This window comes from Pleurodeles waltl, chromosome 3_1 (genome assembly GCF_031143425.1).
Source record: "Pleurodeles waltl isolate 20211129_DDA chromosome 3_1, aPleWal1.hap1.20221129, whole genome shotgun sequence".
Taxonomy (NCBI): Eukaryota; Metazoa; Chordata; class Amphibia; order Caudata; family Salamandridae; genus Pleurodeles; species Pleurodeles waltl.
The window spans coordinates 521,764,941-521,792,227 of NC_090440.1; the positions used below are offsets into that span (position 1 = coordinate 521,764,941).

Here is a 27,287-nt window from a genome sequence, read left to right on the forward strand (position 1 = left end):
CCTTGTTGAGAATAGTTTGTGAAATACTAGTGCTCACTCCACAGGAGACCCAGACTCTGTAGAGGAATGAGCACTTCACACTTCAGATTGCAAAAGAGTGTTACTATACTACATTGACAGAACTAAACTTAAAATATATATATATATATATATATATTTGTTGCTTTTTCCAACCCACTGCAGGGTCAAGCAACATCCAAAGTGGGTATTGCTAGGAGGATAGCCAAGCTGACCTTACCAGTTCCCCCAAAAACACTCTGCTAGGAAGACAGGTGCATCTATGTCTGTCTTAGCTAACATTTCGGACATTTGCAAGGCAGCTACTTGGTCAATCCCACCCACATTTACCAAACACTATTGTGTGGATAACAGCGTATGCCAACAGGCATGTGTGGAACAAGCTGTGCTCAGAATTTTGTTTAAAAACATCTGCAACACCCAGTGTCTAGCCACCACTAGCTAAGAGAGAACTGCTTAACAGTCTATGCAGAGCATGTGTATTTACAGCTACAGATGCTACAAATGGATTATGTTACTTACCCTATAAGCATCTATTCATTGAATGTAGTGCTGCAGAATCACACGTGCCCACCTGCGACCGTGAAGTCATTGGTTGTTACAGATCCTAGTCACACAATTCATATATTCACTTTCTTTACCTTCACATTGCATGGTCATCACTATGGACTATTCCTAGCTCCGCTACACCTACACCCGATGAGCGAAAAGCAATCTGAAGATGGAGTCAATGACCATGTGCATTATCTCGAAGAGGAGGAGGGAGTCATAGGATCTCTTGTGACTCGAAAGCCTTCCTAGAAGAAAAACAAGCTGTAAACTACAAGCCCAACCCTAAATGCCAGGAGGATGCACAGCATGTGAATCTACAGTGCTAGATGCAACGTATGGATCTTTATAGGGTAAGTAACATTTTTTTTTTTTAAATACATTATTTAGTCTAACAAGCAGAACTGAGACTGAATGTATGGGTCATTTTATTGTAGTGTTCCACCTTTGCTTGTTATGTCAATTTAATTATTAAGTGAAGTATCTTTAACTTTTTTAAACCTTTGATTGCCAGTCTATAGTACACAGGTTGCACCACAATCTTTTGATAGTTAGACCTAGTGCAGTAGTTAAATCATTTACATTATTTATTTATGTATTTATTTTTTGTTTTTGCATTTTGCCCTGAACAGCTTTACATTAATGTGAGGAATTGCCTTTTTGCAGTTTTACCCCCAATACATTTTGACTATTAGGTACTGGTGCAATAACTCTGAGAGTGCACTGAGGCCTGTTAATCAGCACTGATTGCCAGTGCTCTGTCCATTATAAATGTATGTTTAATTGGCTCATACTCAAATTACATAAAATATCTTACTTATAGCTCCTTAGAATATAGAACCAGGGGCACCCATGGCCTGTAATTTAAAGTATCCCTCATGGGCTACAGCACATATTGTGCCGCCATGCATGTGACAAAGTAAACCATGGCTCCCAGACTGTTACTACAGCCTGGTAGAGCAGTTTTAAACTGCTAACTTGCACTGCAACTTAAACTAATGACAAAGTCCAAACCTTCCTTTTTAATACAAATGTCACCCCTAACATAGGGCTGTTCACGTCTAAGACAAGGTGCCGTATATTAAAAAGTATCACATGTGTTTTTATATGCTCTAACAGTAAAACCCCCAAATTGTTGTTTTTATTGTAGAAAAACTAGTGGCCCCATTGGCAAGTACAGGGTTAAATACTAACAGCTTAGCTGTGCTAGCTCCTTAGTGGGACTGCCTAAGTTGGTATTTGAAGGTATCAAAAACATCAATATCTTAAATTCGACTTGAAACCCAAATCGAGTCGAATGTAATTTTTGAATGATAGACAACTTTAGAAATTTGCCACCAAATTGCCCACGGTTTTTCAGTCATTCACAGATGCCGTCCATGAGAAGGCTGTCTGCCTCCCTGGGGAGAGGTTAGAAAGATTGCCACCAAAGTACACAATAGAGACCTGCCTTTAGAAGAGGTGTTACCTCTCGCTGATATGAAACCAAACAGGATGCAAGCCGGACACTTGCTGCAGCTAAAGGGAACCATTGGTTTTGCTGTAACCGGAGACCAGTGGCAAATTATTTCTGACTGAACTTTACATGGACTTCGAGGGACATTGACGCCTGTGGCCATAATCACCCCACTGGGTTTGTGGACCTAGGGGTGGCCCCAGAAAGACCCCCATTAAACATATCAGCATTCTCAGCATCTTCAGCATTCTGTATCCCTTGCATTAGGACCACTCTATTGATGCCTGTGGGAGCTTATCCAGAGAGCCTGGAACTGGACTGGAGACTGCACTAACTAACTGTTGTGCTAAGCTTTGCTGGCCCCTGTGATTTGCTCCCTGCCAGAGTTGGTCGCCCATAGAAGGCCGGGTACCCAAACAAAACTTTATAAAAGGTTTTTCAAAACTTTCAAAGTAACCACCAACCACAGTAGTTGTCAATGCATGTTTGCATTTTCAGTGAAAAGCAATGATTTACGATTTGTTTAAAAATCTACATCTGTGAAACCCTCTGGTTAATATTTTTGGGGTCTAAAAATTCATAACAATAAGATAAAATTTTTATAAATTGGTGTTATATTGTCTTTGTATCACATTTCTTTCTTGTTCAATTGTTTTGGTACTTCTAAATGTTCTGCGCTTGTTCCTTTCATAAAGCATGACTGCTCGAAACCACAAATACCCAGCATTGAGTAAAGGTTTTACAAAGGAGACTGACTGGACCCAAGATAACTTTGTGAGTTTGCTACACTGTGAGGCTGCACAACCACACTGCACAACGAAACCACATTTCCTTACAGTTAGCCATCAGAACAAACAATCAGAGCAAGTACTCACTGTAAAGATACTGAGATATAAACACACTGACAAAAAAAACATTCTCTGCTGTGTATCCCAAGCAACATCAATTTATAATAGGCAAACCAGAGTACAGTTGTTCCGCCATCCTCAGTCATTGGCCCAATGAATGCCGATCTTCAACTACGGATACAAGGAACCTGATCATGTTATTTATTCTGTTTTAACATCTGATGCCTTTTCCTGCCAACAAGTTTGTTTCCGAATTTGCTCTTTTTTTTTTTTTATACCAAGAAATACATTTAATGTTATTCAGTACTCTAACTTGGAGCGTATTAATTCCTGGAACATTTATTATATTCTTCCTACAATCTTGTTCTCTGGGTGTTAGTGTCTCAACTAGTCTACCACTAATATTCCCTACACAGTGTCCTCATCCTAAGGTGCAACGTAATAGTTAAGGGTGCACAAGAAAGAATGCTCATGTGTCACAATTACCTACCCTACCTTTCATCTCTGGTGCCTCAGTCTGTGGATAGGCCTTTGTCGGCTCCTCTCCGTAACTGAAGCCTCAGATTCTTCTGTCTTCCTTTCCACACTCTCTGTGCTTCTCTCTCTAGTCTACCAGGCGGTCAAGGTTTCATACCAGTGCTTAGCTTGAGCCGGTGGGGGTCACTGGCACTCACCTTTTGGGGATCTGAACTTATTTTACTTCATCAGACATTACTGACACAAGAGGAGAAACACACAGAAATGAGGAAGGCTGAGAGAGATGGAACAATGTCATAAAGGGAGATAGCCTGAGCCTGCCAGAGTGAATTCAGGGGGTAATGAGTGTCTGGTAGTGAGTTAAAAGGGGTAAGTGGACACCAAGACATTGCAGCCTTGGTATTCAGTGTAGCAACATTTCATTGCACCGGCCGCGGGTTTCTGATCAGAGTTTTGGGCCCCAGCACTCATTCTTTCTCAAATTAAGCACTGTTTCGTACCTTTACAACTCTTGTACCTGAATTTCCACTAGCTGGCTCACTAAATTCTTTCTTCACTGCTGAAAGCTCACTTTGTATTCGTCGTGGGTTCTAACCCTTTCCTCTTACTGTTCTCATGTTCCCAACTGTTCCACACGTTCTTCTGAAGGAGGGTTAATGACATTTATCAGAGTTCTCTCGACTTAGCATTTGATAATTGTATATCATTTGAATACTCAGTATGAATTCTTTTGCATACCTAGGGAACACTGCCAGTGTGTTGCCTTGCAGTTGGAACGTGATTCACTGCAAAAGAGAGCTTTGTTTGGTTCTCTGTAAAGTCGTTTTGATTTTGCCACGCTATATAAAAATGTAAATAAATAAACAGTAAAGTTTTTCTTAAAATTGGAAGACATTTCCATTTCTACTACTAGACTCAAGATTTAGCTTTTAAATATTTTGAAAAAGTGTGTACTAGCAACCAGAGGGCCAGATCTACAAGAAAGTGGCGCCTCAGTTCCGACGCGCCACTTTTCTTCCACTGCCCCACCTAACAACAACATGGTTGCACCGCATTTACAATATGGTGCACCATGGCACTCGTTTTCACAATAACGTCCTAATTTATGATGCTACTGTGGTGCTTTGCTGGGTTAGCCCCATAAATTATGGCGCTAGTGCAGCAATACACTAAGAAGGCCCATACCTTACTATGGGCCCGTCACTTCAACACCTGCCCCGAGCAGGCATTAAAAATGACAGAAAAAATGTCTTGCAGATTTCACTGCGCCATAATTTGCAGCCTCCCTGCTTGGGCATGCCCCTTTGCATACATTATACCTGGTGCAGGTATAATGTGGCATGAAGGGTTACAAAGTGGTGCAATGCTAGCATTGCACCACTTTGTAAATATGACATGGGGAAATGGCCTCCTTAACACCACATTAGTGTAAAAAAAAATGACTCTAGTGTGGCGCGAGGGCCTTGCAAATCTGGCCCACAGTTTCCAATTGCACATTACTTTGCATGTTTCTCTGTTAATTGCCATAGGACGAACATTGAGAACTAGAACCATAATGCAGTTTTGTGTGAAACAGAAATGAGATCGCTGTGCCTTTTGGTCTTACTTTCAAACTTTTCCTTTTCAGGATCAACTGTTACAACGCACTCCATGCCCAGGCTCCTTTTGGGGGTTTTAAAATGTCAGGAAACGGCAGAGAACTGTAGGTATTGCTCATAACATAAGATGTATTAATGTATTGTTATTTATGTAGCGCAAACCTGGCTGAGTACTAACATACCAGTACATGCTACTATAAGATTGAATCAAGACGGGGTATATCGTGTGAAAACAATGCACAGTGCGGGAGATTGGCTGACAAAGCACTTTTACACCTGAATGGGCCGGGGTGCATTGTGCCAAGTGCAAGTGACAGCTGACTTTTCAAGTATCGCAGTCAGAAAGATATTTGCGGAGAGATGTTTCGGGCCTCTAGATCAGTGGTTCCCAACCTGTGGTCCGTGGACCCCTGGAGGTCCGCGAAGCCTCCTCAGGGGGTCCGCGACTGCTTAGAAAATCAAATAATATTAACAGATTAGGTCTCCAGCTTTCAGCAATGACTCAGTAGGGGGTCCCTGGATTCCAATAATGATTCAATGGGGGTCCCCGGGTTCCAGTCATAATAAAGTGGGGGTCCACAGATGTAAAAAGGTTGGGAACCACTGCTCTAGATACATTGTATCTCGGTGATCTTACAGTGCCCATTGCAACTTTAGCGCCTAATCAAAGAGCAGTAAAACTTCTCCTTACATTGTAATTGTGTAGGATTGTAGGTAGTTACATGGAGCATTATGACACATGTGCATTTGTGTGGTATGAATGTGTGAATTTCCTTCCCTGTTAAGCTAATTTCCCAGTTGTACAAGTCCCAGCATTTGGTGCTGACTGATATGGATCAATGCTTAAACTGAGAGGTGGAGTGCACCGACTGCTAGCTTCTGAGCAGAGCGTCGGGCACTGGCATTCATGTTTTTTTTACAAATTAAGGTGCATATTAATGAGTCCCTAGCGCCCCCTTGTGCCATACTTGCAGCATTTATTTTGATGCAAATGTGGCGTTAAGGTGGCATTTCCCGCACGCCATGTTTACAAAGTGATGCAATGCTTGCATTACGCCACTAAGTAAACCCTTGTGCCACATTATGCCTGCGCCAGGCATAATGTATGCAAGGGGGGCATTCCCCCGTTAGGGAGGCTATACGAGATTTCCTTGAGCCATTCTTTTCAGCACTTTTAACGCCTGCTCAAAGCAGGCGTTAAAAGGGGGCTTCCATTATTTCAAATGGGCCCCTATGTACTCTGTAGGAACAGTGCCAACATTTTGGCGTTACTCCTGCAGAGTACATCAATAGCATCTCATAGAATGATGCTATTGCCCCCTACCCTCCATCATGGTGGCCCACACATGGTGGGGTAGAAGGGTGCTAAGGGGCGCCACTTTCCATAAATCTGCCCCTAAGTACTCAGCAAAATCCCAGGTGACTACAAGGCCCAAGACTGTAGAACACTGTAAAACTAGAGAGTAGAATCTACCCAGCAAGCGAGTCAAGACACTTCTTAAAACTATGTTATTTAGTTTTACTTTCAACTGAACTGTACACTAACACGATTTCACACCTTATCAGATCTACTCTAACTTCCTCATGTCGCAAATAAACATGTATGTTTTTGGTGAAAAAACAAAAACCCTGAGCACTTTGAAGTAAACAAAAGAGGGCGTGCAGCATGATATAAAATATCCATGTAGTTGGAATGATAGGCCAGGCGTATTGCAGCAGACGAGTGAAAATCATTACTCGTCTCAAAAATTGAATTGTGGTTCCTAAACACCAGATGGCAGTATTCCATCATTAATCATCAAGACTGAAAAACCTAGCGTATTGCTCCATCCTTCCGCACCATTGAAGAAGAAAGATACACGAGTCAAATAATTCAGATTTTAATGTCTCACTTATCAGGCAGCTTATACCTGTCTGTAGGTGGAAGCTTCTTGTAGACCATGCAACAGTGCTTAATTTGTAACATGCGTGCGGATGCTCAAAAGACAGTGGCCTCATCTATTAAATGTTCCCCCGCCCAATACCAAGACTGAGTAGTTCTGAATCCATCTCAGTCTCTTTAATCTAATGCCAGACACTCACTGTCCCTTTATTTCACTCTTGTTCCTGCTTTATCCCTTGTTCTTCTTTCCCGTTTCTGTATTTTTCCCTCTGTTGCTCTGAGGAACGTCTGATAAGGAAAAATGAGTGTCAGTGGTCCACACTGTCAACCACTGGCTCACATTAAGCTCTGCCACGCCACAGCACCATAGTTCAGTGGTTCTTATACTTTTGACTTCTGTGGACACCCACTTAATCAGTAGGGGAATCCTGGGACTCTCTTCTGAATTATTTATTGGCTGTATTCCACTTACCCTCCTCACCCACCCAGTGATATATGAAATCCATTGACCGTGGTCTGAGCAATTTCGATATTTTGAACTGTTAAACAATATACACAAATGCTGAAACAAGTATTTGTCAAACAAATGCTCATTATGAAATATTTTATTCAGTTAATAAGGAAGTTTAAAAAAAAATCAAAATGTTAATGTAAATGGGATGGTTGGAGCTTTTCTAAATTCAATTGAGGCTATCCATCGTCCATACTATATTCTGTTTGATGCTCCCACAAATTAATCTGAGGATACCATCTTAATTTTTAGCCTTCATTTTCAATTCCTTGACATTTACAAATAGTTTTAGGATTTTCAGTTTTACATTTTATTTCTGTGTTCATGTACACTGTATTAATCTGCTAATATTATTTAACTTTCTCAATGGTCACACACTCCATGGGAAACCCGTGTGGTTCCTTGGGCCACAGGTTAAGAACCACTGCTATAATGGGCTCAGAACAAATCCACTGCTTACATTGTGTAGGTACAGAAGAGTCCTTCTCATGGAAGTAAACTTCGACTGCCCTGAGTGCCCCAACTGCGTCATATCAGGATCCATGGTAATGGTTTCTGGCCATGAGCATACCTGGACCATGTGTGCGCGACATGACCTAGGCCTGTCTCATGGATTGCAGCCTGGTTTGACCAGGAGGAGCGCCCCACAAGCTACCCTCATAGTGGAGGAGGGTTACCATTGTCACAAGGAGCTGAGTCGTAAGAAAGCCATGGTGGCAGAGCTGTGTGGGAAAGTAGCCGGAGAAAGTAAGAGTCAGGCTTAGCAGTACACTTCTGAAAGAGTTGACTGGTGAAAGGGGCCTGGACACATCAGGAAGGAGATGGGGCTGAAAAGAGAATCATAAAGAGTGGTGCTGGAGGCCCTTGTAACTCACTGATACACATATCACTGAAGCTGGCAGCCTGGTGCGATCCTCTAGTCACTCCAATTCCCTGCATTTGGAGCTATCAAGTTGGAAACAAATGTGCTGTGATAGATGAACAGCTCAACAGAGGAGTGGGAAGTTCAAAGAGGGCAACCCCCAGACCATGAACTTCAAAGACTGAGACACTAAATCACATTTGAGGCAAGGGAATGGGCTATAAAAAGGGGAGCTTGAGACTCCCAAATTGTCACACCGAATCTGTACATCTATGTAGAGAACATCAGCATGAGTTCTGCCGGTTGTGATCAGGACTGGGGATTAAGGGTCTGCCAGTCTCCCATGCTGGGTGAGGGGAAATGACCGAGGAGAATGAAGAACACTCCCCTGGAGCCTCAAGCACCAGCTTCTTTCTACCTGACCTAACAAAGAAGACCCTGTGAGGTAAGAAGGAGATTGCCTGGAGGGAGCGAAGCCTGATGGGGATTCTGCAGAGTGGATCCGGGAGCTAAGTGTGAGATTCTGGACCATTAGTGCCACCACACTGAGAGAGCTGTCCACTCCATGTGCGTGAAATGCCACCCTGTATGCCTGATGGAGGCCATGGTGAATCGTAAGGGTTGTTGCCCTGGTGCAGCACAGTGCTGAAGATATGAACGTCAACATGTGCTGTGTTGTGACCCAAAGAAGGATCCTGCCCTAACTGAATGCAGCACAACCCCCTCAAATTCAGGCATGGGTCACAGCCAATCTTAAAAGCTATCACCCGGGTACAGCGCTGTGATGTAGATTGGGCCATTGACCAGTGCAGTTCTCTGACCCAAAGAAGGAAATCGCCTAGAGTAGATGGAGCATGTCCCCTCATGTGCCAGGTGAGAGGCAGTGGAAGAAGGAGTGGGCCATTGCAAGTGAACACTGTGCAGCTGTGAACTAAGAGCTGCTATGTTGTCATCTGAATTCTAGTAGCAACCCCAGGTCTGCCATCAGAGGCAGTCCATACTTACCAAGACAACAGAGGAATGTCATCAAGATCCCGAAACTGTGCCTGCTGCAACGCGACTACCACTCATCATTGGCATCGGCTTTTGTTGTCAGTGACCCAGGACTGCTGAACGCTCCCAGGCCTTCCCTTTCATCTGCTGAGGGGAATGGCTAAGACTGCTTTGTAGGGGGGATTTGCTCTGAATGAAGCACCAAAGGTACTAGGACACTATGGACGGGACACTTTGTACTTTGAATAGGTTTTGTGGAACCTCTAAGACTTATATTATTTAGCGGGCCTCAAGTAAATGGAGAACAACCCCAGTCCATAATTAGGAGAGTAGGACACTTGCGTCCAAGTGTACAGTGCTAGAATACACTTTATGAAGTGTGTATTACATTTTTTGTCGTATCAGACTTTGCTTTGTGTGCATATAAATACTTCTCTTCATAAAAGTGAGTATTTGGCTGGATATTCGTTTGTTAAGAAGGCTGGACATATGTAGAGTTGTGAGCCGTACACCTACTCCACCATGAGGCGCCTTATACTGCTCGACTAATGCTACCACTTAGAGTCAAGTGCGAAAGGGGTACTTAGCCCAGTTGCTCAGAGCCCATAGTAGACCAGGTCCCAGGACATCAAGAGTCGAAGGCCTCAACTCCCACAGTTGGGCTCAGTAACTCCTGCTTGCTCTGTGGCACTCTGATAAAGGTTCTGACACATTGCTTGGCTTTATTATTGCTCTTGTTTGCTTTGCAATGCAGATCATGAGGAAGGTGTAGCAGCAGTGGAGGAATAAGAGTGCTAGTCTTATCCTGCAACTTTCCACTGATACTAAAAACTGTCCTGGATCAGACAGACCCCACTTTACAGATTATTCACATCTTTTTCGAGCAAGTTTCTCTCTCGTGATAGGGTACATAGGCATGGTCTCCTGCTGGGGGTGCCACTGACCCCAGTGAACTCTGTAGTGTTATTTTTGCACCCTAAAGTGATCAGTATATCTTTAATTGTAGAACTGACCTAGTACATAATTTCCTGTTGTTGAGTATAACTGAACGCTTCTCAAAATTCCCACATAACTCTATAAGGGGTGCATATTATTACTTTTCTGATTTTATGCACTTACTATTTTGTATATTTTCTGAATTAACCTGTACTGCTTCTCAAGCACTGGAGTGACGCACTAGCTTTTATCACACGTGTGACACTTCCAGTCATTCCTGGCGTTTTACCAACAGAACCTTGCATGCACGTAGTGTAAGTACATGTTTATGATGGTAGAAGTGAAACTAAAATCCCACCATACAAAGTTTTTGGCTACAAACCCTGGACCTGTTAAAGCAGTCCCACATAAAATGTGCCCTCATGGCAGCTGAATAAAATCAAACAGAGCTGACAAATTTATCATTGTAGTAATGGCAAAGGCGGCACAGCTCTTAACATCTCAGATTAACTGAACCTGAAACTCTGGTCAAATTCCCGTTGAAGTACAGGGGACAGGGGTACAGTTGAGGGGACAACTTAAATCTTTGCTCTAGTGTCTGTGTTTTTTTCTTTAAGGGTTTAGTTCTAATAGTCAAGTCAAGCTTTATACAACAAAACAATAAATATGCACTTGTACAAAATGAGATCATATATAACAAAAAGAGATCTTAAGCAAAAACATTTCAATCGCCATGGGATTTTTCAGTCTCATTAGTCTCATTACAGCTTTGAAACGCAGACTACATTGAAAATAATATCTTCAGAAAGCAATTGTGAAAGGAGAAGATCAGGTCAACTTGTGTGAATTGTCTGTCCTTTATCAAAGGGACAATATAAGCTTTCCTGGATACATCATAATATCTGCAAAACATTATAAAATCCATAGTGTCTTGCGGCGATACCTGGTCGTAGCTGCTGCTCAGGCGAGTTGCTAACATTTGTGCAACATAAGGCTTCATAGTTTCTGTTATTTTCAGCATAACAGACTCACACACCATAGGCTTTTGTAAGGCCACCTGTTCTCGGTCCAATAACTTCCATGTGCAATCAACCTTGACAATTCCCCCAGGATTAGTACATAACTCTGCCCTCCCTAGGCTCTGCAGCAATGCTTTGATGTATTTAAGCCAGGGAATACAAAGGGCATGATCAAGGGAGAGGCAATCTACCAAAATCTCTTTGTTCAGCTTGGTTTCACCTTTAGTCCACATGTCTACCCATCGTGAGAGAGGGCAATGGACCATAGTGTCCATGAGTTGGTTCAACCCCAATTCCTCATGCACTATAAAAGAGGGAATACTTTGGGGGAACACATAAGAAAACACCTTAAAATTGTTTTCAACTACCCGTAAAAGGTAGTGTTTAGTATACCCCCAGATATCACTCCCCCGTGAGACTTTAGAGACACATTTAGCCAGGTAAACCTGCACTATTGCCCTGATCAATCTCCTTCCCAATCTAGAAGCAAAGCTAGATATAGCTGCGGTAGCCTTTAGTAAGTCAGCTTTATTCCCTCATACCAGGGGGATTCCAGCTCAAGTCTGAATTGAACAGGATACCCATTTATGGAAATGCTCTCACCTTGGATACATTATGAGTCCCCACATTAAAGGTTTTTGACTTGGTTTAACAGGTTTCTACCAACATCACAAAAGATTTGCTGACATTAATAGTTAAATCAAGCTCTTCAAGACAAACAGAGCTCTCAAAGAACTATGATTGCTACTGGTATTTCAGAACTCTCAGCTTATGTGTAAGATTGGTTTCTTTGAAATTCAGCACCTGCTGTGTGCAGCAGACTTCCCTTTAGCTGGTGTAAAGAAAATAACTTATTTCCTGTTTCAGACACTTGGGTGGGCCTGTAGGAAAAGGCCGTTTGGAGAGAGGGAGCCCCCTCCACCCCCTCTTAGCATTTATAAAGCGTGAAGCTGTTGTATGAAGAAAGCACAATGCTTCTTTGCATGCTTACAAGTGAGGTAGAAATGCAGAGGGATTGCAAGCATACTCTGTGAGGCAATGAGCACAGGTGAAAGGGCATTGGGAGGATCTAGTGTTGGTAATGACCAAGGCTCAGCACCCTCTGCTTTGGTGGGATAGCAATCTGTTGCTTGGCATGTACTTTCTAGGCACCCCCTTCACACAAGTGACTATCACCACTGATGCCTCTCCTGTGGAGTGAATTCATATTGGTGATCTGACTGTCCAAGGCACCTGGACCCCTCAATGCCAAGAGTGCCATATAAATTACCTGGAGTCTGGTGTTGTTTGACGAATCGTCATGAAACTTTCTAAAAAAAAAAAAAGTCTCATCCTATTCAGTTTCTTTCTGGAAAGTTTTGAAGCGATCCACCACGCAGGGGCAGAGAAAAAAGGGAGTAGGAAGGTCCCAAAAACATCTTTCCATGCGCACTTTTCCATAGCATAAATGTAAAAGTGATACCACAAAAACAGCTGGACAGAATTGCACCAAATATCATTCATTTTGCTGACATGAATTAAATAAAGAAAGCCACAATCTCTTTTGAATTACCTCCTGTGCATTTTCTTTTCCTGTGTTGTGTCTGTGTGTCTCGTTCTGAACATATTACAATATTATATAGTGACCGTAGCCATTGTGTTGTTATTGTTAGATGTCCTGCTGAATCCTCTGAGACCACATCTGACAATGCTACCATTGGGGTTGTGATTTGGGAACTATCAAATTGGGCAATTTGTTACGTGTAGCACTTACAATTATCCTGTGGGCCTGATTATGAGTTTGGCGGTCGGAAAACCCAAAAGTCACACTTGTGGTGAGGAGACCGCTGTTGAGGTGGCGGTCTTCCTACCAGCCCTATTACACCTTTTCCACTGCGCTGACAAGCGGGAACCAAGGTTCCCACCCATCAGCCCAGTGAGAAAGGTGCAGCAGCTGGGCTCATGACTGAGCCAGCGGCAATGCTGCTGCACACAGGGTGCAACCGCACCTTTGAAATGCACACCTGTGTGCACAGCAGACAGTGCACATTTCAAGGGTGCAGGGCAGTGCCGGGGCCCCCGTCTGGCCCCCTGCACTTGTTCTCTGCCAGCCTTTTCATGACAGTCAGACCACCATAAAAAGGCTGGCAGGGAACAAGGTTGTAATCAGCAGGGCAGTGCTGACTTCAGCACCGCCCTGGCTCATTACAATCAGGACTACTCTCAGCCTATCGGGATCGCTGATCCTGGCGGGGTGGCGATAGGTTGGCAGGCCTGCCTGACAACCTCGTAATGTAGTAGTTGGACAGCCACAGCTGCGGCGGTCCAACGTCACTGCAAGGCTGGCAGTCTTGAGATCACCAGCCTCGTAATCGGGCCCTAAGTGTGGAACCACCTCTAAATCTGGTCAGAATTTAATTAGAGGGCATGAGAACAGGACATATTGAGTGTATTTTGAAGATGATATGATATCACTTATTGTTATGTTGCTGGATCAACAATCATGTGAAACCACTTCCAATGATGTCATTCATAGGTGCAATGGCAATGTGATGTCATTTTTATTACCCCTGGCATTTTGGTGAATCAACTTCAATTGCGTTTGTGATGTCATTCTGGTTTTTCATGGTTTAGTATAAGCCCTAGCATAATCGGACCATTCCTTAGAAAGCCTGTGCTTTCTTCACATTTTTGTAAATATCCCATACATAATTGTGGTGGAATTCTATTCTGTAAGATGAAAATTCTTGGATCTTGATGAAAATGATAAATAGGCATAAATGATGGAATAGGTCCATGTGTAACACCAGTATGACTAACTCATGTTTAGAGACCCAAAATGTATTTATTGACATCAAAAAAGGAGCAGTTTCAGGAACTAAATTGTAATTGTTGTGAAAAGGACTAGCTTTTGTTTGGTGTATTCAAGCTTATTTATCCAAAATAAATAGTCTGTATTTCATAGCAGAATGCATTTGCTTTCAGACACTGGCACAAAGGTGTTTGGATATCGAACGGTTGTGTTTCACTGTAGATATTGCAATCAGTGTTGGTACAAGATAACTAAGGCCTGATTTAATTCTTGGTGGTAAAGATACGTCGTCACAACGTGATGGATTATCCTTACCACCTAGAATGTGGTCTGCACACCAAATGTATATGCGGGTGGACCTAAGGATTAATTATGGTGAAGGCTACCCATCTCCAATGTGATGACCCTGTTAGGTAATGGCCATCACAGGCTGATCTATCTTTCCGTCCAACTAAATTAAATGTGTGGAATGACAGGTCAGTGTTTACTATCCATCACTACCAGGAAAATTCTACTGGTAAGGGGCAGCGAAAACTGCTAAATGCTCGGCGTTAGCAACATCTGTAAATATTACAATTTCATGCAAAGGAATCAAATCTTTAACTGGATTGCACTAAGAATGCAGTCAATGCGGAAGCAGGTGGTTCAGTCACTGAAGTCTGCTTGCACTAGATCAGGACTGGTTGAGTTTCTTAGGTGTAAAGATATACAGGGGAGACTATCTCAATTTACCTGATCTCTTCTCAGGGTAACTTCAGAATAGGGAGAAGGCATATTACCATTTAAAAAACAGACAGTACAATTATCTCCTGTCTTAATAAAAAACATAATTGGCAACAATATTATTATTTTACACCCTCAGTAAAAGTAATTTTTTGGCAGGTTACATTATAAAAATATGAAATATAGTTCCTTCATGGGGTAGTTTTCTTTCTTGAAGTATTTTACCAAAACCTTATGGGAGTCCAAATATACAGCACAAAGTCAAATTCCCATAGATGGAAAAATCAGAAGAAAAACATATTTTCAATATGCCATAAACCCTCTACATTTTGTTTAAAAACACACACACACACCATTCACAGTGGATAAAAAGATGTAAGAAGTTAAATTAATTGGGCTGATTTTGCCAACGTCAACTTACATCCACCCAAGGCCAAATACTTAAATAACTTCCAAAAATAACACTGCAATGGTTAAAAAATGAAATAATATTGAAAAAACTTCAACAAAAATTAAATACTGCACCTTTAAAAAGGTGGAAATCATATGAGTAAATAGTATTAAAAAAATGAAAAAATGAATACAAAAAACAAATGACCAAGGAAGATACAGATTGTAGAAACCTGTATAAGTATAAAACCTTCAGAAATATGCAAACCGAAATGAAATTGAATAAAACTACCCCTACTTACCTCCCCTTGACTCTCCTTACAATAACTATATGTTCCTAACCGTTTATATTGTTTAAAAAAATGAAGTTCTTACCTGACTGATACAACTGTAAACCTCCGTCCTCGATTGTGTACATCCACCAACAAGCATTACAACCTGGAATGTGTATAAAGAAATGGCCATGGGAAAAATATAAAAAGAGCAATGTTTCCTGAAATATCCTAAAATAAGTTATATACTATTATGGATGTAGTTTCTACAATTTATCAAATATTGTCAAAATAAATGATGCTACTTTGCTTAAGAAAAATATAAGGAGTATTTGTTTTCAGAAAAACATGTTTGTGATTTATTTTTATTTCTTGCTGTTATAATTTTTTTTTAACATTTTAAAAATATTTTTGTCATAAAACTAATAAATGCATCATTAAAATACATTTTTTACTAATGAAACCTAAGAATCATAGCAGATAACAAATAAATACACAGACCCCATAAATAAATACTCACACCCATAAAAAGATAACCCCAAAATGAAAACACTTCTCACCCTAACTCCTAGACCTCTTACATTCGACTCCTAAAACAAAACAAAAAATTGCACCTGTAAAACATTTCAAAAACATTAACAATAAAAAATAAATACTCACTTTCCAAAAATAAATACCAACATCATAAAACAATAACCCCAAAATTCAAATTCTCCCCTTCCTAGTCCCCAATACTCTTATATCTCTCTCCCAAACTGCAAACAAAAAATTATACAATTCTAAATAAAAAATGATAACAAAAAATGAACAGTTGAAATAATAAAATACCTACACAACAAATATCCATGCCTCCATGAAAATATAACTCTGAAATCAAACACTCTCCCACCCTAATCCACTAAACCCCTTACATCGCACTGCTAAAACACAGACAAAAACACAATTAAACACAATTAAAAATAACAGATAAAAGCAGAAAAATCAAAGTTAATAATGCCAGTCACTGGCAGAAATGATGATAATGGTGATGACACTTTGAAGCAGGAATATAATAAGACATGTGTACCTTTTGGCAATGTTAGTGTTCTGAGCAACTGTAAAAATGACCAATAGTGAAGCATAATGGTGCATGTTTGTGTGACTGTTTTTTTCTTAACATCAGAGTCATTATTTAACTCAGAACTAAAACACTGAACCATTCTAGGGTCTTGTTGACTATTACATAGTGGTTTAACCAAGTTCTACCTTTGTATGCTTCAGTCACTCAGGGCTTACTCAAGGGGGGGTAGTGAATTTGAAATTCTGATAAACTTAATATCTACCCAGAGTAATATAAAGTGCTAAAATATGTTAAGTATTTTATGACATTCATCACATGTGCCCTAGTAGCAGAGTGGATGTGGTGCAAGAGCCACAACTCAGTGGATTTGACCCCAAGTGACTGACAGCCTTCTAAAATAGTCCAAAAACCTGCCCTGTGGGGCACCATCTATGCCCATATGAGGAACTGTATATATGTAGTAAATGAAAATTAGGGTAGGGTCTAACTGGACCTCAAGCAACGCTAACTTCCCATTTAAAAGAATGGTTTAAAGGTTTCCAGACTCAGGGTCACCAGATACACCCAATGTGATGCTACTCTAAGACCTATGGTAAGGATGAGAATTTTCTTTTCCTTTTCCAGCTGTTCCCATTCCACCAGTTTGAAAATATGGCATGGGGCAGGGGGGACTGTTCCGCACTGCCCGTAGCATAAACTAAATGATGCTACAATGGCGCAAGGAGCTTGTAAATGAGACCCTACGTTGATAAGGGAGACTTCGTCTTCTGGGAAGAAACCACATAACACAGTGTGCTGTTACGTCCTCCTTAAGGCCCCTAGAGAAGGCCATTATTTGGTCATACTTTGTCTATTTAGTCACAGCTACTGTCGTATAGCTATTTTAGCCATGTTTTAGACATGTTATTTTAGCTTACTAGGCCTGCACTTTAATCAAGTTACATTTTATTCAGTATTGCTTTATTTTTATAGCAATAGCCACATTTGCAGTGCTGTTTTATTTTCTTTATCTCATTGTACTTTCGCCTAGGAAAGCATCACGTTCTTAGTAGGACATTTATTTCACTTTTTGCTTTCTCCAAGGCTATAGTAAGATAGGGTTGCCGACAAACGTGGTATGCTGTGTCTCAAACATTCACAGAAAACACACACTCATACATGGGGACTATTTCTTAGAATGTCAGCTGTTTTATTATAAAAACACCCCTTTGTCCTAGACACATTAGAGGGAGATTCCCACCTGATGATCACTACCATATGCTGATGGCTTCACTGCAGCTACTTGCTTAGACGGCCGGACCCCTGATCCACATTGGGACGGTGTCTCTCTAGACTACAGGTTTCTTCCTCCAGGTATGAGGGATGATGTACCCCCAGGAGGGCAACCCCTGCGCTCAAACATAGTGTAGGTAGAAGAAATATATATCACTCCTAGTGACAGTATGGTAGGACTGTTCTTGTGTTTTACTCTGTTAGTCACCTGCTTGTTTTTATTGTGTTTTATCATCCTAGTTATTTCAATACATGTCTTTTTATCTAAGATGCAGTTACTTCAATAAATCTTTATTGAATTATATTCTGCCTATGTCATCTTTGCCTATATGAAACTTTTGGTAACTGAGAGAAAGGGATGGGATCTGATTGACCACGAATCCCCTGAATGGTCTTTTATGTCAAGCACCCGGTTGCCACAATCATCTCGGCCAGAGATGAAGCGCTGCTAGTTAGCCAGAAAACCCAGATTAGGCCGACAGGCATCATGTGGTGTGGAATCATACTTAGTGGCAACAATTCATGTGATCCTATCTCTCAAATCCAGTAGCCTCATTAGCATAATGAGAACCTACGAAACACAACAAGGTTCTTAAAATGGGTGACTATCAGAGAAAGTTGTGTGTGTTTGTTTCAGAACTACAAGTTCTTTGCAAATTGATTTTTGAACATACTGCTAGTATCACATACTTCTAAATTCAGCAAAGAACAGATCATTGTCACTCAACAGAGTATCTTGTTTTTAACTAACAGAGCTACCCATTATAGTGTGGCACACCCTAAATTCATCAGAATGGACATTACCTTGGCCTTTTCTGTGGAATACCCTTGAACCCTGTTTGTGAAGTGGATTTGAAATTGTACTAGAAAATTTTAAGACTCAATTTAGTAGAGATAAGATGATAAGGTAGCTATGTGGCTCCTCTGGAGGCAAGGTTATCAACGATGAAGCAGCAAATCGAGGAGAATCAAATGGTGTTGAGGCCAGTGGATCCCAGGGATTTCCCATACTAGATTTTTTGAAGACAGGTAGGTTCTTTTCCTGGCTTTCTAGGACTGTTACTGTGTGGTACTGTGGTCTATAGCCAAGAGGATGCTACTTCCAAATGCACATTTTTAAGGCCTTTGCAAACGTGTGTAGAACCGTCTGTATAGGTACTTGGAAGGTAAGCAAAGTCTCAGCAATCTGGCCAATTCTTCTGGCTGGACAGAGGTATACACTCAGGGGTGGATTTGAGAAGACACCTCCATACTTCTTTAAGGGACCACTGCTCACCAGCATATGAACCTGAACAGCAGGGGGGGCCTCCATAAGGCCAGCGAAACAGATAGCAATTATACAAAAGGAGCTGGAGTGAGACAAAGGCAGATGTCCCATGGTACAATATGAATCAAAGTTCTTGATAGTTCACCCTGTTTTCCACTTCTGGCATGTCCAAGAAAACTACATGATCCAGATTGCATTACTACTGATAATCTGTGACGCTAGCAGCAATTGCAGAGAAATTATAATACATAACTTTCAGAAAAATAGAAATCTTACACAAGTACAATGAAATCCAGACAGTCCCATGGATGCCCCCTGGTTTATCTTCACTGTATTAGGATTGAAATGAGTCAAAAATAGGAGAAGTAGGGAAAGGGGTGAAAAAATGGAGAGGAAACAAAAGAACTGTCCTTATAGAGAAAGATGAGTAATACAGAAACTGATATAAGGCCAGTCTAAAGTCTAAATATTTAAGCTGTCAAAGCAGGAGCCGTCTCAGGAGGTCACACACCGTATTGAGGGAGTTGCTGAGACACTGCCCTCCTGCAAATGCATTCTTATAGGCCAGTCCCTGATTGCTAGTTAGTGTCAGATGCACTGACTGTTTATATGATGGACAGGAGCAGCCCCACCAGAGCAACCTGCAGCAAAATGTACCTACCAGGGGCTTCCAGCTCTTTGTGTATGTGTTTCTTTCAACCCTTGCACAGTAAACTGCATCCCCCCCCCACCTAAATGGTCCTCTTCCCTGATGATGCTGTGGCCTGATGTCACCACTTCCTCTCTGATCCATCTATGGCTGTGAGTGGGTCCGCACTGTGTGTAATGGTGTGGGGCTTGGTGGTAGGACAAGCACAACAGCACTCACTCCTTACAAAATGGTGCCCCAAATCTGATTATTTACAATGTAGTGACGATAGTTATGGGCAGTTTATGGGATGGAATAACGTAACTTTCAGTGAAAATGTGCTATCATTCTAGTTGGAAATGCAAGACCAATAATGCTCGTGTACTTCTCTTACAGAGGAGAATACTGCCTGGCGGAATACACTGAGGTGAAAACAGTCACACTTAAACTGTCTTAGAGGAATCACAAAAACGCTTTAACAGCTAGCAACACAATCTTGACAATCTTGAATGTGAAATCAAAACATGGAGAGCATACTTCAAATATCAAGAAAAAGGAGCAACAAAACCCGAAGAGCACTTGGCAGTTTTAAGAAACTTTATTTTTGTGAACTAAAACACGAACAACCGATTGGACTCTGAATGCATGTAATGTTTTGTATTAATGTAATTTATATATTATCTTTTATATGTATTCAATACTTAGAATGTGCCCAATGATCCTGCACATAGCCTCTTTTGAAATTGCCTGTATTCAACCATAATCTAGTGTGCAAAGCTAGGAATCCTGCTGCAAATATCAGAGCAGAAGGAATGTGACAAGGGATTGTTGCAGCCAATGACCTTGGTATCATAAAACTTTCCCACAACTCTTGATTCTGCTTCCCGAACCTATCAATGCCTTAAATCTTCTGAAAATTATATAAATAGCACGACGTTATTTGTATTCTGTTATTTTATAGCTTGTATGTGATGATGACATTTGTTTACTTGTTGCCTTTTTATTTCGATAATTATGTATGTATAGTTGGTGGCCTTTACTAGCTTTCAAGTCCTTAGAGGTGCCTTAATGAATTAAAGTGTCCAAGTAAGTGACTATAGCGGTCTCAAAAGTAGAACATAGATTTTCTACTTCTTGAGTGCAATAAAATGTATCCCATCCAGCAACATGAAGAATAGTTTCTTGAACCAGAACAGTGGCAAACAGCATTTCTTGCATTTCTTTAAGTATTAAAAATAGTACATTGTAAGAAAAACACACACAATACCAGCAAAGATAACAAAGCCAATAAGATTAATAAAGATGAATAAAAATAAATATTAATCAGAGAAAATAAAGCAGAAGGTTGTTTGGCAGCAATAATGAAATGCTTCCTTCTTCACAGTTTGCAGTCATAGTGTTTATTGCCCTCACTTGGCATTTATGACGCATACCATAGCTTTACAGCCTTTCTGCCAAGAACTGTGTTGGTTAATAAATGCCCTTTCCCACATTGTAGGCCCCAGACGTTACACCGAAACAGGGCAGAATTAAGCGAGGAGATAAAGAAAAAGAAAGAGAAACTGTTGGACCAGACAGACTAGTCATATATTTTAACTTTCTTCCTGACTAGTTACTTCAATGGACCTCTCTGCATCCCAGTATTCTAATGTAACATTAATAACCGGTAGAGCTCTCAGCAGAGGCCTTAAAGACCCTCCTGCCTGTACAAGAAAGAGGACCTTTAATATCCAGTATAGCCGGAAAAAAGGGCTGTATGCTATTAGGACACTCCACCCACCTGAGGTTAGAATGTCCTATATAAAACAGTGAAAAAAGCAAGACCTGCATTGGCCATGAATAGAGAATCACTTACCATCCAGAAAGCACTTAAATCTTGAGTCTGAAGCTCTGCTGGGTTTTATCAGAGGAAGATTAACAGCGTACCTCTGAGGGACTTCTGCTAGTCCAAACTAAAATCACAATTCATTAAAAAGTTTTGCAAATTGTTGCTATTATTAAGGACAGCCTAGCACTGATAGTTAGCAATATAGTTAGCAATGGGGCGGTTATTTCATAAGCCATTAGCTCTTATCGCTAGAAGACGTCTGTGGAGTAAGATATGCAATGATTCTGGGATGTTGGTACACTGTAGTAATCGTACTCCTACTCTCCTCTGCACATGACATTCCACCTCTTTCTTTGTGACGAGGTTGTTTAAAAAACAGTGACCACCGTAGGGTAAAAATACATTTTTGAGACAGATACTCAGGCTTTTCCATGGAAACATATAGAATAACAAATCTTTAACTCTCAAACATCTTTTTTGACATAGTTTTCTTTCCACTGTTAACAAGTGCACACCCCTCCAAAAAAGAAATAATGAACTTGTTGAGGGAAAAGAAGATGGCACATCCTTTGCAGTGAAATCAGCTGCCAGGGAATAAAGGCCATGTTAGCTGCTCACTTTCAAATGCATGGATGGCACTAGCCCTCTTGCACATCCCGACTGGCGGCTGTCAAATGTTACCTAATGCTGCAGCGGTATGAGGCGCAAAAGACGAGTGTTCAGTTTTGATAAATGATACATTCTTCCACGCTGCGGCTTTTCCAATCTACAATGCAATTCCTGGATTTCAAGACGATAATTCAGCACTGGAACGAACCATGCACCCACGTAAGCACACACTGTCCGCGGGCCAGGAATGGAAAAGCCAAAATTGTCATCAACAGAGGAACATTATGTTCACGTTTGGGAAATTAGAAAAGTATTCATTATAAAACGATATGCTATTTCCAACAACTGAGAAGATTGGCCCAGTCATCCGCGTGGACACTAAAAAGAGAATTCCGAGGATAGAAAAACATGTTTAAATGAAATATTTGCCCAGTGACTGAACAAACCGATCATATGAACATTAACAGGCGAAAGCACATATATACCACATTTACTAAATGCCATGTACATGTATAAATGGTGAATGGCGATTCTTAGGGGCATGAGTGGCTTTAAATTTTAAAAAGTTCAAAAAAAATGTTTTAAAAGCCACCACGAACAATATACATGCATAAATGAACGTCTCCTTGATTCAGAACAGGAGCCGTCCATGTGGCCGCACTTATCAACAGTATCATCCATTGAATGACTAATTTGGTCTACCGTTGGTTAGCAGCACATATTACACAAAGTCCAACCGCTGTCTATTTCATTATCTTACAAACAAAGTGTCCCCTCAAGATGTCCGAATTACTAGCTGTGGCCAAGGGACATTTTATTTTCGGGTAATTCCCTGCCACGAGCCAAGGACCCCGAAAATAGATTATCCATTTAGAAATGTCCATTATTGAGTTACATCCAATTTTATTGGCCCCTGTTCCTTTCAGTAGAGCGGGCCTATGGCTATATGTCAGAGCAAGCTTCTTATTGCAAGAACCATACTGTCCTTTCTACAAACCATTGAAATATGACACTTCAACTCAATTAATTCAGCTGACATTAACCGAGTCTATGACAACCAGAAAACAGTAGTTTAGTGACAGCACAGGACTAGACACATGTCTGACATGTAGTGACGTGAGTGCACACAACTCAACCACACTTGGGTCTTTTAAACAAATGAATTCGAATCTCCAGCTTAAATGGGGAAACGAAGGGGACACTGGTAACCAGAATCACAGGAACCCTGGGGCAAATCACCGCGCTGCAAACTCAGCACCGGTGCAAATGTCTGCTGACTTTTCCTGTGCATGCTTGTGCAATGCTGGTGAAAGTTAACAATGATCAATGTACCCGTGCACACTCACAAATGAACACACAGTGAAGACTGATGCATTTCAACAACAATGAGACAGGATGCTTTGATATGAAGGAATGTAATTCTGCTGCAAAGGTAATCTTTAGTAACACATATTTACACTATTTCAAATAGACCTGGAAAGTAGACTAACATGTTTGGTAAAAACAAATGAACATTATTCTCTTAGTGGCAGGATCCATTGTGATAGATGAAAAGGGCATTTTCTTTGACTATCTTGAGTTTCATGTGTAAGTAAACCACACGCTCCTTAACCGTGAGCAGAGTTATCATTAAAACAAGCTCTGGAAAGCAGGTAGTCCATTGCACACTATTTCCTTTTTATATGAAATACAATGTAATTTGTTGAAATATTTATTAATTAGAAAACACTTAATCTAATGTATTTTTGTAACTGAAAGTATAAAAAATTGTTTAAACAACATGTATATATTTAGATGGAGAATCTTTTGATAGCTTAGATATTAATATGAATTCCCAATAAAAGCGTTTTAACATGACTAACATTATTTGTTCTTTGTTCCATCATTGAACCACTGTAGCCAAACCAGAGACAGGAAAAATAAATTTGAAAATCAGAAAATTTTACCTATACTTAGGTCCTCTGGAATTATGCGATTGTATGGTGATTTTCGCATAGTTATAGATTTGCCGCATTTGCCACATACCCCTGCATCTACTGTATTATCTGCAGATTTTAACAAATAAAATGTTGTTTCTCGCTCAAGCGGTTCAAAGGTTACTACAAATGCAGCAACACGTGATCAACTTTCTGTTGCTGATAGGTGTATCTGAGTGTTACACTGGTCCTGATCAGGTGCAACTAATGCCCATGCAGTATTACCAAGTTTTAAAAAACAACGAAATCATGAAGAAATACTGGGGCATGGCCAAGATGGCGGCTGTGGTGGATGCTTCGTGAGGACCTCTGTGCCCAGCCCTACAAGTATCCTTATTAAACTATACCCATCCAGCTCTGGCAACTCTGATTTACTGCCCGACATTCCCTCCTGAAGCAAGGCAGCCCTGCAGAGTGCGGTGGCTGTCCAAAATGCTGCTACACCAAAAGAGCAACGAAAACGTGGTGAGGACCGATGAGACAGACCTACCACACAGCTTGGGGAGCCACGTGGATATGACTGCAAGTGCGGCTCCAGGGGTTGATTGCCCTTGGGATTGTGGGACGTCTGACCCACCCCAGCTGCCCTCAATGAGGACCCCACCGGCAGCTACAGTGTGCTCCCATGCTGAAGGAGACTGCGTCTGGCGCTGCCCTGAATAAGGGGACAGGGACGCGCTACGTCCTTCCCATACCACATGGGCGCAGTGCAGTGTGCCTGCTCAGGCCGCGCTAGAGAATGATTTCAACTGGCGGGGCTTCTACCGCCTGTTTTGGAAACCGAGCTGTGGTTCTTTGGACCATGGACCCGGAGCCGTGCTGTGCGGCTGTACAACAACAAAGAAGGGATTTTGTTTCGCCCATGCTACATGCAGTGGCTGTGAGGATGGTGGCGTACTGAGCCCTGAGAGCCTTCGCCGCCCACAGTGCGGAAGAGCAGATGGATTGTCTCGGCGTCAGAGGAAGTCACAACATCACCTAGTGGCCTATGGGGCATAACTGTGCACGATATGCCCCTGCATCACTGGAGATGACACCGACGTTGATTTATCTGAGGCAGGCCTAAAAATTGATCACCCTGAGGAGGCTGTCACCCTTGCCCAGTAACAGGGCCAGAAGCTATCAATGCCTCTGCAGCCAAGAAGGTGAGAGTCACTCCTGCATAAATACATGTACAGCTGCTTGGGGGACCCAGGCCCTCCTATACTTGATACCCTTCATCCTGAGAAAATGTGGAATCCCAACATTCATACTTGAGAGCTGCAGGCCTATTTGGGCTGGGCAGACCATTATTGTGCCTGAATCCTAGGGTTGCTTAGTGGCTACACTAGTGCAGTTACTACACAGTGCATGTGGTGGTTCTTCCTTGGCTGAGAGTTCTGCTGGAGGACTGAGCTTTTTGATCCTATGTGACCGCTTATGGTGCCACAACATACCACCTTCTAGCACTATGGCGAAACCAAAAAGTATGAGACCCCTCCATCCCCCAATGCGCAGAGGTGATGCTCCAACCAACAACCTCACGCAGCACCGCATCTGCCCTCCAGCACCTAGAAATCACCCTACACACATTCCAGCCAGTTTGAGAGGGCCCTACAGGCTATCTTAGAAACCGCGGCACCGCTAGAAAGTAAAATTGATACGGTGTCACAAGATGTGAATCTACTGCGAGCCGATCACAGTAAGTTAACTGATAGGGTGGAGGAAGCAGAGTCATCCCTAGTCGCACTGCACCCTACTATTCAGGAACTGCAAGCACAGATGAAGCGGCTGAATGCAGAAGTGATGTCTCTACACTGCAGGGCGGTAAATGTAGAGGGGCATTCAAGGTAGAATAATATCCGTTTCATGGGCTTCCCTGAATGGGCGGAAGGCCGAAGCCCAAAACTTTGACTTGAGCAATGGTTGATGAGCACATTGTTGATAGACAAAGTTCTGGAATTATTTTCGATCAAACGGTTGCACAGGATCCCACGCAGACTGCCCCCTCAGAGGCCCCACCCAGATCACTTATTGCCCGTTTACACAATTACTGGGAGCAGGACTTGATACCTCAACGTTTCCGAACCCATGAGCCTGGTAAATCTGCGTGCACTGACTTTACAGTGGAGGTGCAATGGCTACAGAACTCCTACGCTAAGGTCAAGCAGTTTCTCCGCAACAACATCAGATATGCTCTACTGTTTTCTTGCAAAATTACAAGTGATCGTTAGTGAGAAGTCCCACATTTTTATCTCACCAGAGGACTTCTGGATGTGACTCCATGCAAAGGGTATGGCCCAACCCCAACAGGAAGACGTTGCGGTGAGAGAATGGCTAACTTCCTGTCCCCGCCACCATCTACATAATCTGTCTAATGCTAAACCCACCAGATCTCAGGCAGCAGAGGGACATGCTAGGGCCTTGCAGGAGACCTCCCAGCACACTACTAACCCCTGTACGTTGTAACAGGAAGAAAGCATATCGGCCTCCGGCTCTGATGCGGAGAGCTCCCCTACTTTCTCTGCAGACATTACTTGGGATCCAGTGATTACACCGCACACAGCAGATGATCTCTAAAGAGGAACTCTACTGCCCACTCAATACTAGTTTCACCCCATGCAGCCTTGACCACATCTGGTGAGCTGTGCCCCACCACTCAGGAACCAGAGCATTACAGTGTTGGGCACCACCTCCATGTCTGTAGTGCCCCTCGGAGTCCAGATCAGATACAGGCAAATACTGGTCCTCAACTATGATCAAGACCCATCAAATGACCCATAGCTAATGATTGGGACTTCATGACTGCTAGGTGAATGTCCAGACAAAGTTGGCTCTTTGTTGGGTTAATGACCACCCCAAAGGTAAGCTGCATAAACTGGGGGGCTGGATGGAACATTATCTGACCTGGGCTCCCTCACAGATACATTGAGCCGGGACATTTCCACACTCCCCGTGGCCCCACTTGGCCTATCCCAGACTGAGTATTTCGCATGGACATGACACTGTCAAAGGCATCTACTATGTGCCAGTTTTCTTGTTCAAGGGGTTGTGGCATGGAACCGGAAGGCGCCAGGCCTTGAGCAAGGATGTTGTTATACAAAACTGTTTGTTCTTTCTGTTATGGCTGGCTGGACAAGACTATGGAGAGTTGAAAGGGGTGGGGGGGAGGGGGGATAATGGTGGCTCCAGGGAATGCCAAGATACATATTTTATATTATGGCTGTTGAATATACAGTTTTAACCTGAAATATACGTGGTATGGCGATGCCACCTAGGAGACAGGATATACAGCTATCTTAGACATACACATATTCGTTTTGCCTGCTTACAAGAGACTCAC

The 27,287-nt window shown here is 42.0% G+C and overlaps 1 protein-coding gene across 2 annotated transcripts in view; it reads left to right on the top strand.

Moving 5' to 3' along the window:
* The window catches only part of ALDH1A3 (aldehyde dehydrogenase 1 family member A3), a 203,244-nt gene extending 179,392 nt beyond the window's left edge, over positions 1 to 23,852 (top strand). For both annotated transcript variants that reach the window (XM_069222799.1, XM_069222800.1), the window contains exons 12-13: positions 4,976 to 5,050; positions 19,949 to 23,852. In XM_069222799.1, coding sequence (XP_069078900.1) covers positions 4,976 to 5,050; positions 19,949 to 20,009 — 136 coding nt within the window. In that variant the 3' untranslated portion in view covers positions 20,010 to 23,852. The remainder of the gene's footprint in view (positions 1 to 4,975; positions 5,051 to 19,948) is intronic.
* Positions 23,853 to 27,287: the final 3,435 nt, after the last annotated feature.